Genomic DNA, 17,231 nt, shown 5'->3' with positions numbered 1-17,231 from the left:
AACCTGATTGACTGCTTAAACATAAAATACATCACCATGCAAAATAATTCAGTAAAATAGATTCAGTCATATTGTCATGAAAAACTTCCTTCACATTATTATGTACATAACCACTATTTTAGACTTTGTGATGTTTCTATATAATTGTATTTCATGACTGTTAAGCACTTTCTCATTTTATTATGGCAATTCCACCTAACAAAGAAATGGAAACTTTGTTAATCAAAACAACTTTGATATTTCTACATTGTGTTCAGTTGGTTGGTGTTTACTGGCACAAACCAACTAGACTATCTACACCAAACAAGCAGTAAAATAGGAAAAAGGAATGTCTTATAAAAGGCAAAAAAATAAATTAAATTAAAACAAAACAATGTCCAAAATTTGTACAAAAGATCTAAATAGAATTAAAAATGCAAATGGCCCATAAAAAGTTAAAGACATGAGGAAGTCGGACAGTGTTACCATTTCCAATGTCAAGGGTAAACCCATACTTAAGGCATATAGTAAATGGTGCCATCATTTTCTTTCGCTCAAAATTCACGCAAGGGAAATAAAACAACACAATGATACAACACATTAAAATCTTACACATCAACTGCCAAGGAAATCTCAAAGACAAAAGAATAGAAATATACAACATAAACAAACATATAAACGCCAACATAATCATCGTTTCAGGAACACTTTGCACAGAAAAACAAAACACCACAATCCCCGGATTCATCTCACACAGCATACCTCACTCAGAAAACAACAGAGGTATAATAACTTACTTTAGTACAAAAATATCGCAAATAATCTCAATAGAAGATTCCTTCAAATATGACATTAATGAGACCATTTTTTGTAATATCCACTTTAACAACCGGTTAAGTATTCCGATTCTAGCCATATATTGCTCACCAACCAAAAATATCGACATTAACTTCCTTCAAAAATGTGTTAATCGTAAACCCAAACCAATTATTATTGGAGATTTTAATTCACCGCACACAGAATTAAGGGGTAACAGAGACACACGCAGAGGATCGTGCATAAAAAATTTTATCTCTAGCAATAAAATGCACTTAATTAATGACAATACACCTACACACTTCTCAGCCGCTAACGGCTCATACGATGTACTCGATTTCATCATTGCACCCAAGGACATGGTTAACAGAATATCTAACTTTAAAGTGCATGATGAAATCACCAGTGACCACTTCCCCATGTCATGTATGATTCACCCGCGCCACCCTGCTGTGGCGTACGTGACTCCTTCCGCATACACCTACACTGAAACAGACTGGCTCACTTTTAATGCCTCTCTGGACTCATACCTACCCCATCCAATCGAACATGTAAATAACAAAGCAGAACTAGACAACTATGTTGATCAAATTACAGAAGCCATAAAGAAAGCCATAAAAAACACAATTCCTTAATCAAAAAGAAAACAATCACTTATTCAATGGACTCTAACACCAGAAATTCACGCACTAATAATCAAACGCAGACAATTAAGACAGAACACACTACATCACACGCGATCCACACATTAAAACAGAAATCAATAGAACAAATACAAAAATTAAACAAGAAATTAAAAAAGTCAGAGAAAACAATTGGCATAACTTCTGCAAAACTTAGAAAAACCAAGAACAATCAAAAGAATTCTGGAAAAAATTCAAGAGTATTGCTTCAGACAAAACACAAATCACATGCTACAACACATCACACACAACAATAAAATCGCAAGGACGGACGAAGAGAAAGCTGACTTATTAGCTGACTATTACAAATCCGCTTTGAGCGATTTAAACTCAGTAGATTTCGACACACAACACCAACACCATGTCAACAACTACATAAATACAAACCAAGCTCCATTCTCACCAGGATTTCCCGGAGAGACACTAGAAGCATACTCAAATTCAATCAATAGAAAAATAACCATATCCGAACTAAAGATTAATATCAAAAACTTGAAGAACACTTCCCCCGGACATGACCAAATACCAAATATTATTCTCAAAAAAAGTTCCACTCTCCTACTACAACACCTCACAAACATCATGAACATTTCACTAGCGACCGGGTATTACCCTGACACGTGGAAAAAAGCCATCATAACAACGATCCCCAAGAAACAAACTAACAGAACAAATCCAGATAATTTCCGCCCCATCAGTCTGTTAAGCTGTCTTGGCAAACTGATGGAGAGAATTATCTCCAATCGTCTCCTCCATTTTTGCGAATCAAACAACATCCTTCCAGAATCTCAAAATGCCTCCAGAAAAATAGACAAACAACAGATCACCTAACACGACTCACCGAATCAATCTACAAAGCTTACAACAACAATCAAGTAACCATCGGGGTATTTCTAGATGTCAAAAGCATTCGACAGCGTTTGGCACAACGCCATCAGATACAAACTAAATCACCTACAAATAAATCCTACAATAGTCAAATGGATTTCAAATTTTTTAACCAATAGAACAGCACAAGTAAAAGTCAATAAAACCATATCAAAATTATTTAATATAACGGCAGGAGTGCCCCAAGGATCAGTCCTCTCTCCACTTCTATACATAATTTTCGTCAGTGACATACCTTTTCCAAATCTAACATACACACACAATTCACAATACGCAGACGACATCGCAATCTGGAGCACCTCAAGAAACCCAGTAATGGCCATGTCTCGCGTACAAGAATCACTAAACAACGTCTCAACATGGAGCAACAAGTGGAGGGTCGTGTTAAATCCGACAAAAACACAAGCAATCACCTTCTATAGAAAACTAAAGAAGCAAAGAAAAATCTAGAAAAATAAAACTATCACTTGGAAACACAACCATTAACATGAGCAAAACATCACATTCCTTGGCGTCACTTTCGACACAAAACTAACATGGAAAAAACACATAAACAATATACACTCATCAATCAGAAAAAGGATTTCATATCTAAAGACTATAACCGGTAAACAATTGAAATGCGCACCGAACACCATTATACAAATATACAAGGCTTACATCCGTCCACTAATAGAGTACGGATGTCAAGTAACATACAATATGTCAAACAACACACTCCAAAAAATCCAAGTACAACAAAACAAAATATTAAAATCCGCATTCAGTTTACCATCTTTTACGCCAACAAATTATCTACACCAAATTAGTAATTTACCAACTATAAGAGATAGAATAACAGAACTTTCTCTGAAATATTATCTAAAAGCAGAAAATAGAAACAAACTAACGGCATCACTACACAAATTATCAAGTGCACCAACAAAATACATATCACCTTACAACATATTTCAAGAATCACAATCCACTCAACAAAGAATCTAAATAAATAAAATCTATGTTATTAACATGAATTCCTTTTTTTCAGGTACAGGGCACACGACAGGCAAAACTTTCGGCGCCTGTCGTGTGAAAGTGGTTTTCTGGGGCACTCCCGTTTCCCCACATCAAAATCTTCAGACATTGGATTTCTAGATCCCAACCTAGGCAACCTTTTTGCCAGACCCAGAATCGGGCCGTTTGATTTGATCTGAATTTGAATGAATTACATTCACGTTCACATCTGCCCAACTTTTTTCTTTTCGGGACAGGTCCCGGCCTTTCTTTCCACTGCTGCCTTTGCCTCCACCCAAAAAGTCAAGAATAATAACGATAATTAATTTATTAAAATAATAATAATAAAAAAACCACCACTTAATCTTAATAACAATCCACGAAAGGGGACGAAGAGGAACTACAAAGTTCCTGAACACCCCAGTTGGAGAGAGAACTCTTCTGATTTCTCTCTCTCTAAACTGAACACCTGCCACGGTAGTTTAGTTAGTTAGTGCCATCATTACAATCATAAGTTTGGTTTATTGTGACTTGAGTGTTACAAAGGCCACAAATTGGTGGCTCAGTCGCAGATGAAAGAAAATAATGAGTTAAAAAGCTGTGACCAATGCATAACCTAGTAAGGACAACTTCCCCCTCTCAATCATTTGGAGAAAAACCTTGGCAGGTTGTACAGAGACACCGTACTTTAAACCATATGCATAAATAGGAATAGAAGAATGGTTTGAAAGATATTTATTAAAGAGATAGTACATTCAATTGGAAATATCTGCCTTCCTCAGATGACTCAAAGAAAGATAAACAAGTGGGAATGATAATAAGCTATTGCAGTATGGGCTGATCAGTGGAAACAGCAATGACATCCAATGGCACACCCAATTCTACCAGTGCACCTGAATATGAAGGCTAAAAAAGAAGAGTGGCAGACTGTCTATTCTAAAGAGCACAGCTCACTGAGGAAGATAGAACCTCAAGGGAATGCTGTGGTAAGGATTAAAGTTTAATAGCATATTGCCAGAAGCAGGGCTGAAAAACCTGGACCTGGGCAATCACTGGAAAGAATGGTGGGAACAGAGTGAGGAGTAGACACTGACTTGCCAATTCACTTATCCAAAGAGGGCAAAATACTCTTCACATTGTTGGAAAATAAATCTTTCTGCACTCGCACTGCAGCAGTGGTACATAGTGCAGAAGCATATGTCTGAAATGGAGTTGGGGAAAAATAATTTCTGAGTTTCAAGCTAAATGTTGTCAACTGTTTTAAAACACTGTACCTCTTTCTCCTCCACCCACCTAAGACAAGGACAAAAGTAAAAGAGGTGACAACCACTACTTTTAATGCAATGTGGTTCCAGTTTGTACTCATATGCATTGTGGTCTTTGCCACCACAAAAAAGTGCACGTCAAAGAACTACGATGTGATGTCTTTGAAATCAAAACTGCTGGCACTGAAAAAATCAGAGAGGGTTAGGAATATACCCACACCTTACAATTCAGGTAGATGTCAAGGCAGACAGATGTAACAATTTAAATGTCAAAATTATGACACTGGTTGGCAGCATAATTCTGTCCTTGCAAGTGAAGAAATGGCTGCACAACAGAAACTCCTTGGTTGCGGAAACAAGCAAGAATCTCCAACTCAGGAATGTTCTTCAAATTACTCTCAACAATTACTCCTTGTAAAGAATTCACAGTAGCAAGGGGGGAGTAACATCAATGGGTATATCCCCAATGGCCTTAAAATTCAGGAGGTGTTCACTGTGTTTTGGGGTTGATATTTCCACAAAGATGTCCCCAAAACATAGCTTCTTGATGGACTTGGGAAAGCCAATATTCCACTTTAATCCCTTTTAAATGAAAAGGGAGACATATGCCCTAAGGATTAATCAGATAAAGAATGAAGGATTAAAAATTGTGCTACAAGATCTGATGGTTGTGGTGATTTTCAAGGATTATGGAATTCATAAGAGTGAGAGGAAGATTTACTACCCATTGACCCTGCCCACAATGGAGTCCTATGAGGCTACATGTTACAATGCTAAACAAGGACATTGCAGCTACACCAGGGTTTCATGAACATCATACCCGAACACCAACATCTGACACAATGTCCACAACACCTGTTGAAAACGTCCAAAACTGGTTCTCAGGTTAATCCTGGAAGGGGTCACCATAAGGCCACCCATCTACAGAAAGTAAACTAAAAATATGGAACCTTTCCTGGTAAGACCCCTTACCACACAAAAGAATCACACCAAGCACATAGTGTTCAGCCTTTAAATTTTCTTATACAATAATATCTATTATTTAAAACACAATCCATGAGTTAGGGAAACATTTATGGTGGGTTCATCCTTCTCTCAAAGTCTAAGAGTACAATACAAGATTTGGTTCTTCTGTTCTGTAAAGCCATTTTCTTTGCACTAGGGAGGGGACACTATACTTTACTTGTTGATTTAAGATAACTAAATGTGAGGGATGCAAAAATAAAACACTTTTACTATTTTGTGCAAGAGGAACAAAATCCAGCTGACTTTACTTTACATGCATGCTTTTGAATCACATGTCAAAGTTAATTTCATTATTAGTATAGATGTATATGTAGATTTTACTAAGTAATAACAATAAACACATCCAACTTTTTGTTACTGATCATGTTTTTTATTAACCAGGAAATCACTGCTCATGGTCCTGCAAACAGTTGTGGATTAATGTTATAAAAAATAGCCCTAGTCATTCTTATTCCTCATATCAACTTCATTTAAGGTGGGTGTAGTGTTTTGTGTCCGTGACTGTGCTGTGCACATTGGAGGAGATACACTCCACTTCAGAGGTGCTACCTGGAAGGGCTGCAGCAGTTGTCACAAGTTGGTGAATTAGTGAAGAGAAATGTGTGATTTTATAAATGAGAACAGAATGTGATTATATGTAGTTCTTATTGGTGTCTTTTATCACTTCCTTCAGCTGGACAGAAGATTCATCAATATCAAGGCTGTACTATTTTGATGATCTCTATTCCACTCTTTTAAATTAATAATTTTTACAAATATTATTCATTGAATACGACTTTAATAGTATCTGTTCTTCACTGTATAAATAAAAGCATAAATATTCTTCACTTCAAAAAATGCAAAAGGATCAACCAGAAAGTGTTCTGGACTTGGAAGGATGTAAATAGGCCTTTACAGTTACAACATATCAAGAGTGTTCTTAAAATGAAAGAACCTACAACATCAAATTACTATGAAAGTGGTAAATTCAAAAGGACACAATCCTGATGAAAATAATTTTGAGTTTGAACACCTTTGGTAGACCTGTAACATTGCATCACCATGAAAGTTTTCTCAGCTCTAAATGTTACAAGACCTGTAATATTAGGTAGTCATAAAAGTGTTTTTGGTTCTAAACGATGCAAAAAGACCTGTAATAGTCATGAAAGTGTTCTTGGTTCTAAATGATATAACAAGACCTATAATGTCAAATAGTCATGAAATTATTTTTGGTTCTAAAATAATTATTTTACAGATAATAAAATAATGATATTACAGATATCAGATAGTCATGAAAAGGTCATTGCCCTTGAAAGAAGCAGCAGGCTCTTCATTATTATATCTTCATGGAACTTTCCTTGGCTCAGAAAGTTGTAATGGGACTTGTAATGTTATGATTTCATTAAAGTGCTTTTGAATTTAACCCTCTCATCATGAATTCAGTTAAAATGACCAAACACATGACCTCTTTGTACTCATTTCAAGTCTTAAGAAAACTTGGTAGTCTTTCAGTTAACATTACAAGTCTTTCACACACAACAAAATCATATTTTTTGAAGTATTTTTAACAAACTACAATAAAGGTTTGTCTGTAAATATATAATGTATTTGTTTTGAGGATGCAGTGTGTAAAGATTAAAAATATTTTTTCTCCTCCAAAAAAGTTTCAGTATTCCTTTGTGCAATTTATAAAACCACTTAAATACATTTCAAATGTTTTTCCCAGAAAACTTCATATTTCACCTTTCATTTTCTCTACCCTATCTTTAAACCAGATCAGTCAGTTCGATTAATCTCTAACCACCATTAAATAAAACTAAATTACCCTCTTTTATTCTTAGAATTGTAACATGAAACTACTTTTGTTTATCTGATGTAGTTTTAAGCTCATAATAGTGCACATACATTTATAATCAAATTTTGTTTTCTTGCACTTTGAACCTTTTCTAGCTACTATCTGTGCCATTATAAGGTTTAAATCACTTGGAGCACATGCAGTTCATTTGGGTGCCTTGTGAAACACTTTTATCATATTATTTATTTTATCTAATTTAGTCTTTACTAACCTAAAAAGATCCCTACTTTTATATTTTAGTTACTTTTATAATAATAAATAACAAACAAACATGAAAATCAAGAAATAAAGTATTTACCAAAACTTCTTGTTTCTTGCTGTTGATTGTCAGTGAAACTTAAGCCTGTTTTTTATACTAATGGTAGTAATGCACTAAACAATTATTATTTATTTAAATAATATACTGAAGATCACAGATTAATTATGCGACAAGAGACTTTACAATTTTATCCAAGCTAGTCATTGTGATTCCTGTGGGAACCAAAGTTGTATTATAAGTGAAATTCATGCCAACCTAATCAAAACATAATTTAACACATCAATTGACAAAAGAAAAGCTTGACTTTCTACTATCTACAAGTAATATGTAATTAAATGTAAGAGAGAATTAGTAACAAATTCTGAAAAGGAGGATGTGACAGATGGCAAGGGAGGATCTGATTTTCTATTTGATAGCTCTGTAACCAAATAAAATTGAAAGTAGCAACAATCACAGTTAGTGAGAGATTTGTTTTAGAATTTCGCACAAAGCTACTTGAGGGCTATCTGTGCTAGCCATCCCTAATTTAGCGGTGTAAGACTAGAGGGAAGGCAGCTAGTCATCGTCACCCACTGCCAACTCTTGGGCTACTCTTTTACCAACGAATAGTGGGATTGACTGTCACATTATAACGCCCCCACGGCTGAAAGGGCGAGCATGTTTGGTGCGAATGGGATGCGAACCCACGACCCTCAGATTACGAGTCGCACGCCTTAACACGCTTGGCCATGCCGAGCCGTTAGTGAGAGAAACAACAATTTTATAGTAAGTACTTTAAGCTTAATTTTGTACTTTTTCAAGGGGTGGTGGGTAAAACAGAAGAGAAGGAAGAATACTTAGGAAAATTCAGGATGTTTTAATATTACCTTGTAGAATTAAGAACTTAAAACTTACATACTATTAAAATATGGATTACTAGTCAAGTTCTTATGTTATAATAATTGTTGTATCATAAACAAAAAGCAGTTTAGTAAAAGTTTGAATGTAAGACACTAAAACTTTGTATCATGTGCAGTAAAGGACACCAGGAGTGAAATAGGGTCGATTTATATGACCAACCATGTGACCTCTTTGTACTTGTTTAAAATCTTCTTAGATTAAATACTTTTAACTTTCAATATAGTGTGTATATCTTCACAAAATATGGCAGTGTTTAATTTTATATTGTAAGTCTTTAACATACAAATATATCATATTTTTAGAAGTATTTCAAATAAAATAAAATAAATATTTGTCCATAAGTATATTGAGTATTTTTTTATTTTTAAAGTCCGTGTGTCAAGTAATTTTCACATCTAAATTAAAAATACTTTTCCTTATCTCAAAGTCTCAACATTCCTTTATTTAATCCCTAAGACTTCCTAAATACATTTGAAACTGTATCTTTTAACAAAATTTGATAATATATGTATATTATTTCTCTAACCCACTTCAAAATGAGATTGGTAATTACGATTAACTGTGCAACCATAAAAATAAAATAAAATCTGAATTACCTACTTTAATTTCTATAATGACTTCGTATAGTAATATAACAACCCATTTGTTTATCCTAATTAGCTTTAGGTTTGTAACAATATGCATTTATTTATATTTAAATTTAATTGTTTTATTGATTTTTGAGACATGACTTACTACTCTCTGGATACTTATAAGTTGTAAATAACTCCGGGAATGTGCAGCTCCATTATGCTATTGAATTACATTACCAACGAGCTACTAAAGCTAGTAAAAGCAGCTTACATGTGAACCTCAAGAAGCATCTTTATTTTATTATACATAAAAAATAACCATGAAAACAAGAAATAAAATACATCACAAATATTTTTTTGTTTGCTCTCGGTTGTTAAAGAGAGTTAACCCTAATTTTTGTATACTATTTATTCATTGTATTGCAATTAATGAGTTTTATTTAATTAAATACTACTCCAAACAATATAAACTAATAACATACAAAAAGTATACAAATTCCATTACCCCTCAAAATTTTTCTGGCTTTCTGACTAGAACAATGGTCATTACAAATTAATCCAAGCTAGTCATTAAATTTCTTAGAGGAACATTGTTCATACTCTGAGAGAAACTGACATTTAACTGTTCAGAATAGAATGTTATACAACACGGCATTTGATAGATGAAAAACCTTGAGTGTCTGCTGGTTATAGGTAATATATAATTAAATGTATGAGTGAACTAGTAATGAATTATGAAAGAAAAGATGTGATGGGTGGGTGTGGCAGAATGGGTCTGATTTTATATTTGATAACTCTGTAACCAAACAACGTTGAGGACTATAATAAAAGTGGTTTACCTGAGCAATGACAATTTTATGGAGAATAGTTTATGTACAATTTCATACTTTTTAAAGGATGATGACAGGATAGGAAAAATTCTGTATTTTTCAAATATTACTTTATAGAGTTAAGAACTTAAAACTTATATGCTATTAAAATATAGATTATTAGCTAATATTTTATGCTATTCTAATTGGTATAACATAACCATAAAGTTATTTAATAAACATTTTAATGTGTGACACTAAACCCTCGTGTTATGCACTGTAAAAATACCTCAGTGGATAGGGTAAAAGGATGCAATGGGATACATAGCATAATATCCTCATTAAAATGTTTTTTGCTCTGAAAGATGCAGTAGGGTTTATATTATTACATCTTCATGAAATTGTTTGTGGCTCAGAAAAAATGTAAGAGGAACTTTGTTCTAAAGGATGCAACAGGACCTGTAAATCAGATCTTTGCGAGTGTATTTGACTCTGAAAGATGTAAAAGGTCCTCTAACATTAATAGAGAGTGAGAGTGCTCTTTACTTTCAAGTATGTGACAAGAATTGTTTACCTCACCATGATTCTGAACAATCATCAGATCAACAGGAAATTGCTCTTTACTATAAAAATTTAATATAATATCTAGCATTAAATTTTTAAGCAATCGTACACTGCTCTAAAGTGCAGATCTGTTATTAATTCATACCAACTATCAGTTAAATGCTCTTTTATTAGATATAAAAAAAATGTTTGTACAGAATTGCTCTATCATAGAAGAAAGAGAGAATATTAAACATTTATCTTATAAAGATATAACAGAATATGATCCTCAAAGGTAAAGTGCACTAGTAGATGTATCATCAATATTATATTTTCATAATGTGTATTACTAAAAGTGTTTTAGTACAAAAAACATTAATATATTTATGAAAGCTTCAACTGCACCTACAAAAATGTTGATCTTTATTTGTGTCTCTAACACAGATGCTTTGTTTTTGTTTTAAGATATTCACAGAAACTTATTCATTGGCCATCTGCACTAGACACCCACAATTTTAACTGACAATTTTGAGGAAAAACAACTAGTTATCAAAATCCACTGCCAACTCTTGTCTGACTACTCAGTATGATTTGGTTGTCATGCTTACAATGCATGCACAGCCTCAAAGTGTAAAGCATGATTTTTATTTCTAGTAATAAATGGTGGACAGGCATATGAAAAAGTCAAGCATATTAACCAGTAATCTAAAGTTGTAAAAAGAATAACATAAATAAATATGAACTTCATACATACCTGTTTTCAACAACTAAAAAGTGGAATATAGTAGCAACTCCTTGTGGGTGAAACTGAAGAAGGGGCAGTAAAGCAGTCATCACCTGGTTAAGAAGGGATCCAAGAGATTGCAATTCCACACTGACACAAAGAAACAAAAGGTTAAATTCTGTATTATATAATTTTTTAATGATTAGTCATACTTTCATATGCCTGAACATGCAACTATGACCAAATCCCTAAAACCATGATATTTTATGAAAACTGAAATTAGGATGCCATATTATAAATATGCTAATAAAAAACTAAAACAAAAACATAAACATGTAATGCACATAAACAGCACTTATGAAAACCAGATTTTGAGTGAGAACTGATAACAAAAAATGGACAATTTCTATTTTGGTCCTAAAATATGTTATAGATTCTTAACTTTTAACTCTTTCAACATGGGCTCGGTCAATTTGACCAACCATGTGACCTCTTTGAACTCATTTAAAATCTCTTTTGACATAATACTTCTAACCTTAAATAATAGTGTGCATATCTTCCCATAGTTTGGCAGCTTTCAGTTAATGTTATAAGTGTTACACAAACAAGAAAAATATTTTTAGTGAAGTATTTTCAATAAACTAGAGTAAAGATTTGTCAGTGAATATATGGATCACTCCATTTGCAAAGTAATTTTTATGTTGAGATTAAAAATACTTTTCTCAATCTCAAAAATTCCAAATTTCCTTTGTGTCATCCCCAAAACCTTTTATAGACATTTTAAATGTTTGTTTCCAGTAACTATTTACATTTCATCTGTTATTTTCTCTACCCTAACTCAAAATGCGATCAGTCATTTTGGCCGACCTGGTAACTGTAAATAAAAACCTGAAATTTACATATACCTGTTAAGAACAGAATGTAATATATCATTTGACACATAAAAACCTTAATTTCCTATTGTTTATAGGTAGTATGTAGTTAAATGTACCAGAGAACTATTAACATATCTTGAAAGAGAGGGTGTGACAGGTAGGTGTGGTAAAAGGGGTTTTCTATTTATATCTCTGTTATCATGCAAAATTGAAGACAATAAAAAATATGGTTTGCCTGAGCAATAACAATTGTATAGTGAGTAACGAATGTTTAATTTCTTAATTTTTCAAAGAATTGTGAAAAAAATAAAGATGACAAGATACTTAGCAAAAATACATAATGTGTGTCATACTAAGGGAAATTCAGAATTTGAGTTAACATTGTCTTGTAAAAGTAGGAGCTTAAAACGTATACTGTTAAAGCATGGATTATTAGCTAAGCTTATATGCTACATTAATTGGTACAACATAAACAAAAATTAGTTTAATAAAATATTGAATGTAAGACACTAAAACTTTGTGTCATGGTCAGTGAAGAATACATGGGTCAAATGAGTTAATAGTTACTGAAGAGATGAGATAGACAGATGGAATCTTACCTTCACATTATGACAACGAGATAAGTAGACTGATCCTAACCTTCATACATAACTAAAAAGACAGATTTTTTACATTTAAGATCGCCAGGAAAGTTTACAGATTTCAACCACTACAAATCATTCAACTTCAGTAAATTAACTTCAGACATTGAATATCTTTGTTGATAAAAAGTCAGCTTGTAAGCAGTGTCAAGCCATCCAAAAATAAACAACTGGCTAGCTTAAGCAAAGTGTAACAATATCAACTCAAAATTAATTTGCATGGACCTGGACTGTCAATACAATATTCAGTTCTAGACAGATAGAAAAGTCAGTATAGTTTATAAGTTTTTAAAAATTCTTGTATATTGACTAATATTTGCAATACTACTATCACAAACCGTAGTTATTGTTTTTGTTGTTGTTTGTATATTAAAATATATTTGTGTTAAGAAAATTGTGTGTATCAATTTTGTTAGCAAATATCATAAATTTGATACATATCAAAATTCAATTAACTTCTAAATTAAAATTTCACATGAGAAGTCTTTATAACATCTAGTTAGCTTTATCAAATGTTTCTTAAGAAGAAATATTTTATTTCATGTCCATTAACGAATTTCTACATGGATTCAGTCGATTTGACCAATTTCGTAATCACCATATAAAAATACAAAACCAATATAAATTATGCTTTTTTTTTACTCAAGAATGACTACAGATTACAAAACATAAATGTTTAGACACAACTGCTTAAATCTCATGACATTATACATTTATATAGATTTACTATTTTCATAATATTGACTTTTCAGCCTGTTTGGCTAACAATTCAGAAGTTACAATGCCACAGTGCATGTTTGCTAATGTTAATGTATCCAATAATATAAAACTGACCTTTAGGTTTTACAAAGTGACCTATATCATCTGCATTTTAGTGGACTAGTATTTGGTAAAATACAGTCATATACAATTATTATAAATTGTATATTTATATAGAACATTACTATTTAAAAACAAATTTTCTTAAACTAATTTATCTCAAAATGTAGAGCAGTAAATAACAAAGTAAGCAAACAATTATCAGTTTTAGTTACAACCTATGTCCTCATTGCTGTTTGTCTTAGCTTGCTAAGCCTTCAGAAATGTCCCATGTGGAGGTTATGAAACAAAATTTTCTTTTTGATATTTTATATGTACATTAGAACAATCAAACAGTTATAAATTACTATACTGATAACATAGAATTCCATTATAATTTATCAAGTTTAAAAACTAAACTGTATTTGTATGAAATAAAACAGGAAATCTAGAACAGGCTAAAGACTCAAATTAGCAGCATGAAGGTTTGTTTCGAAAGAAAGAGAGGACACCATCACATTTGAAAATGGCTAGGAAAATCATTAAAAAAATATTCTGAGCTTCTGATTGTTTTTTCAGATCATATATAGAAGTAAATGTATATACAAGACCATTTCTCAAAATGAAAAGATAAGATTCAACAAATATTGTTATAGTTTAGAAAATTAAAAGGATAAAAGTGTTGTTTTTTTTTATTTCAGCTTATCCATTTGAGTTCCTAGTTGGTACATCTACAGATGTTGTGTTTTTACATCACAAGCATTTAATTTGAACCAGTGCTACATTCAACACAACACAAAACATATAAAAATTGAAGTTTTGGTGTATTTGTTTAATACTTACTTTTAAACTACAAAATTAAATACTGTATAATATCAAAATTTGAATTATAATCTACAGTTTGATACCAGAAATAGAGATAAATTCATAAAACTGTATTTCAATAAAATTTTGAATGCAACTTAATAAATGTAATAACATGGCCTTTGACATGTGACTCATCTGAAAAGGGTTAATAAAAGTCATATTATTCCCTGCACAATGCAATGCAATACTGACTAATCACGAGTACACACTCCCAATAGATGTGAAAAATAAGTCTACAAAGATCATAAACACTTAAGACAACAAACCACATCAAATCAATGTAGACGTTATTAAAGAAATATTTATAAAATATTAGACACAATGAAAGAATATTATTTTCAAAATTGTTTTTAGAGTTTTCTACACTTTTACCATTTTCAAGACCCTATGGAATCAATAAAATTATAAAAAAATGTGTTTAAGTTAAGAAATTTCATTAGATAAGTAGATTAATTAAAAGTTACTTTTCTTGCAATTGCAAAGTAAAGAAAATATACTTATGAACAAAAGTGTTCCAGGCTTGAGTACAAATTTGAGGGAAATCTTCCTCAGTAAAATGAATAGCTATCTTTAGAGTAGCCATCACTTTCATCCTCACTGCAGTAATGTGCTTTGGACCCATTAGCTCCATAATAGAATTTAAGCTTCCTAATGCCTAAAATAAATGAGAAAATTAGTTTTAGATATAAAAGTTCTCTTTATGTATTTAATGAATTTTGAGCAGTTGTAAAGTTCTAGATTTTTTGTTTTATGAAAAAAAAGTGTCCAGGTTTTAAACATGAAAACTCAAATATATACTACCAAAAATTAAGCACATAAGTGTCATACAGTGACACTGGTAAAACTTCTTACGTTTGTTTAAAATAAACCTGTCCAACAACAGTAATTAAATGAAATTTCTGATGATATAAAGATAGGGATGTTGCTCCTTAACATCACTTGATCTCAGGTTGGAAGATCATGTTATGAAGGTGTTCTTCTGCCTTCCACTACTTTGGTCATATTCCTGACAAATTGAGCAAAACATCAGTCCAGTAGTGTTATTATATTCCAGCCATGGTCAGCCTCTATTCCATTCATCCTGGAAACGACGAGTAGGCTTAGGGCCAATACTAGCAGTAACAGTTTTTGCTTTAACACTTGGGCTTGGATCAACAATCTTGGGTTTTTTCACTCGGGGTTCCATAATATTGTATTCTGATTCATTAGTCTTGCTCGTGAAGCCAAACTGAAATAGTTTGTGAGACTTTCCCGTTTTTATACTATCAGATGCCATGGTCAGATTGTCGTGAACGTTTGGTAGTGACGTGACTATCCGGGATGGCACGGATAATGCGATCTAAAAAGCACATTTTGTGAGCATTCACGACCGTTGTTTAAAATTTGTTTGGTTTTATTCTTACATTAAATCTCAAATTTTCCCACTCATTATAGAATATACTTTTAAGCAAAATCTTTGGGCTGTGCATACACAACTTTTGCCTCACTTAGTTTTGAGGGAGGATGTATTTGTGTCTGATATGTTAGGAATATGACCACCAGTGACTATGTCCAGTGATAGATGGGAAAGTGCCGGTCAAACATTTTTTAAAGGACATGTCCAGCTTTAGATAGAAAATTTTGAACCCTGATATGTGTCTACTTTATCACTTAGAACCTCACATGATAAACTTGTTTCAAGTTGATCATCTCCATAAATATCAAGCACATCTATTAAACTACAAGTTAAATAAAAATAATGATAAAAAGTGTAAACTGAAATCAGTTACTGTTCACACCAACAAAGCTTTTTATAACATAGCTGATTTAAACAAGTTATCAGGTTTGGAATGCTCTAAACCTTTGTTTTCTTGGAATTATTGAAGCTTTTAAAACAGAACAACTTAGTTAACTAAAGCATTTGTTTTCTGTAAGCAGATTTGTAGAGTTACATCCTTGCCTAGTTGGGAGAGATATTTGACATGTCTAAAAAGTATTGATAATGTCTATACATAATTTACCTCCTTATTAACAAAGTGTGGTAATGTTAGAGTAAAATAACGAATATTGGACTAAAATATGTATCTTGACAGAAAATAGAATCACACTTATCTTATTAAAGTCAAATTTTTTTGAGTGGACTTTCTAAACATTACTAGTTTTGTCAAATAACATAGCATTTTTAAACAGCAAATCTTAACTAGTATCATCTTGAATTACTTCAAGAGCATGTTTATTTAAATCTAACACAACATCCTGATTTACACACGTAAGTAATCACATTTCACTTTGAAACACAATGTAAATCAAAAAAGTGTAATCACATTTACAATACAAACCTCTGTTTTCATCTTTTCACAAGCTTTTTCAGTTAACTCACAAATTTTCTTATCAACTGCATTCATTCCTGGAGATTTCCATGAGGAATTTCTGCAAGTATTCTCTTGAAATCTTAATAGAAAAAATATACACTGAAATTTTCTTATTCATAATTACAAGTACATTAACTCCTTTTGTAAAAAATCATTTTGTTCTAATGTAAGAACTAATAATGTCATTATATTAATGAATTTAATATTAAGTTTTCCATAAACATCCGTTAAAATGAAAAAACTCACTTGTAGAGAAAATTATATATGTAAAAAACAGCTGGTTTTTTACATATATATAATTCTCCATAAACAATTTTCTTGTGAAATATGTCATTTCTTTAACTTCTAAAATGCTACAGCTCAAAATGTGATGAAAAGACTGCTACTGTTTCTTAAAGAAGTACATTT

General features: G+C 32.1%; 1 protein-coding gene across 4 annotated transcripts in view; it reads right to left on the bottom strand.

Moving 5' to 3' along the window:
• The window catches only part of LOC143248632 (serine/threonine-protein kinase ATR-like), a 239,498-nt gene extending 222,591 nt beyond the window's left edge, over window positions 1-16,907 (bottom strand). For 2 of the 4 annotated variants that reach the window (XM_076497147.1, XM_076497148.1), the window contains exon 1: window positions 16,791-16,907. Coding sequence is in view for 2 of the 4 variants with exons in the window: in XM_076497146.1 (XP_076353261.1) it covers window positions 16,791-16,856 (66 nt within the window). In the remaining 2 variants the exon portion in view is untranslated. The remainder of the gene's footprint in view (window positions 1-16,790) is intronic. The other 2 variants (XM_076497146.1, XM_076497149.1) reach the window with 1 other exon arrangement.
• Between the last annotated feature and the right edge of the window lie 324 nt (window positions 16,908-17,231).

The sequence above is a fragment of the Tachypleus tridentatus genome, chromosome 4 (assembly GCF_004210375.1).
Source record: "Tachypleus tridentatus isolate NWPU-2018 chromosome 4, ASM421037v1, whole genome shotgun sequence".
NCBI classification, from domain to species: domain Eukaryota; kingdom Metazoa; phylum Arthropoda; class Merostomata; order Xiphosura; family Limulidae; genus Tachypleus; species Tachypleus tridentatus.
The sequence above is the reverse complement of the archived record's forward strand: the minus strand, read 5'-3'. Positions and strand labels throughout refer to the sequence as shown.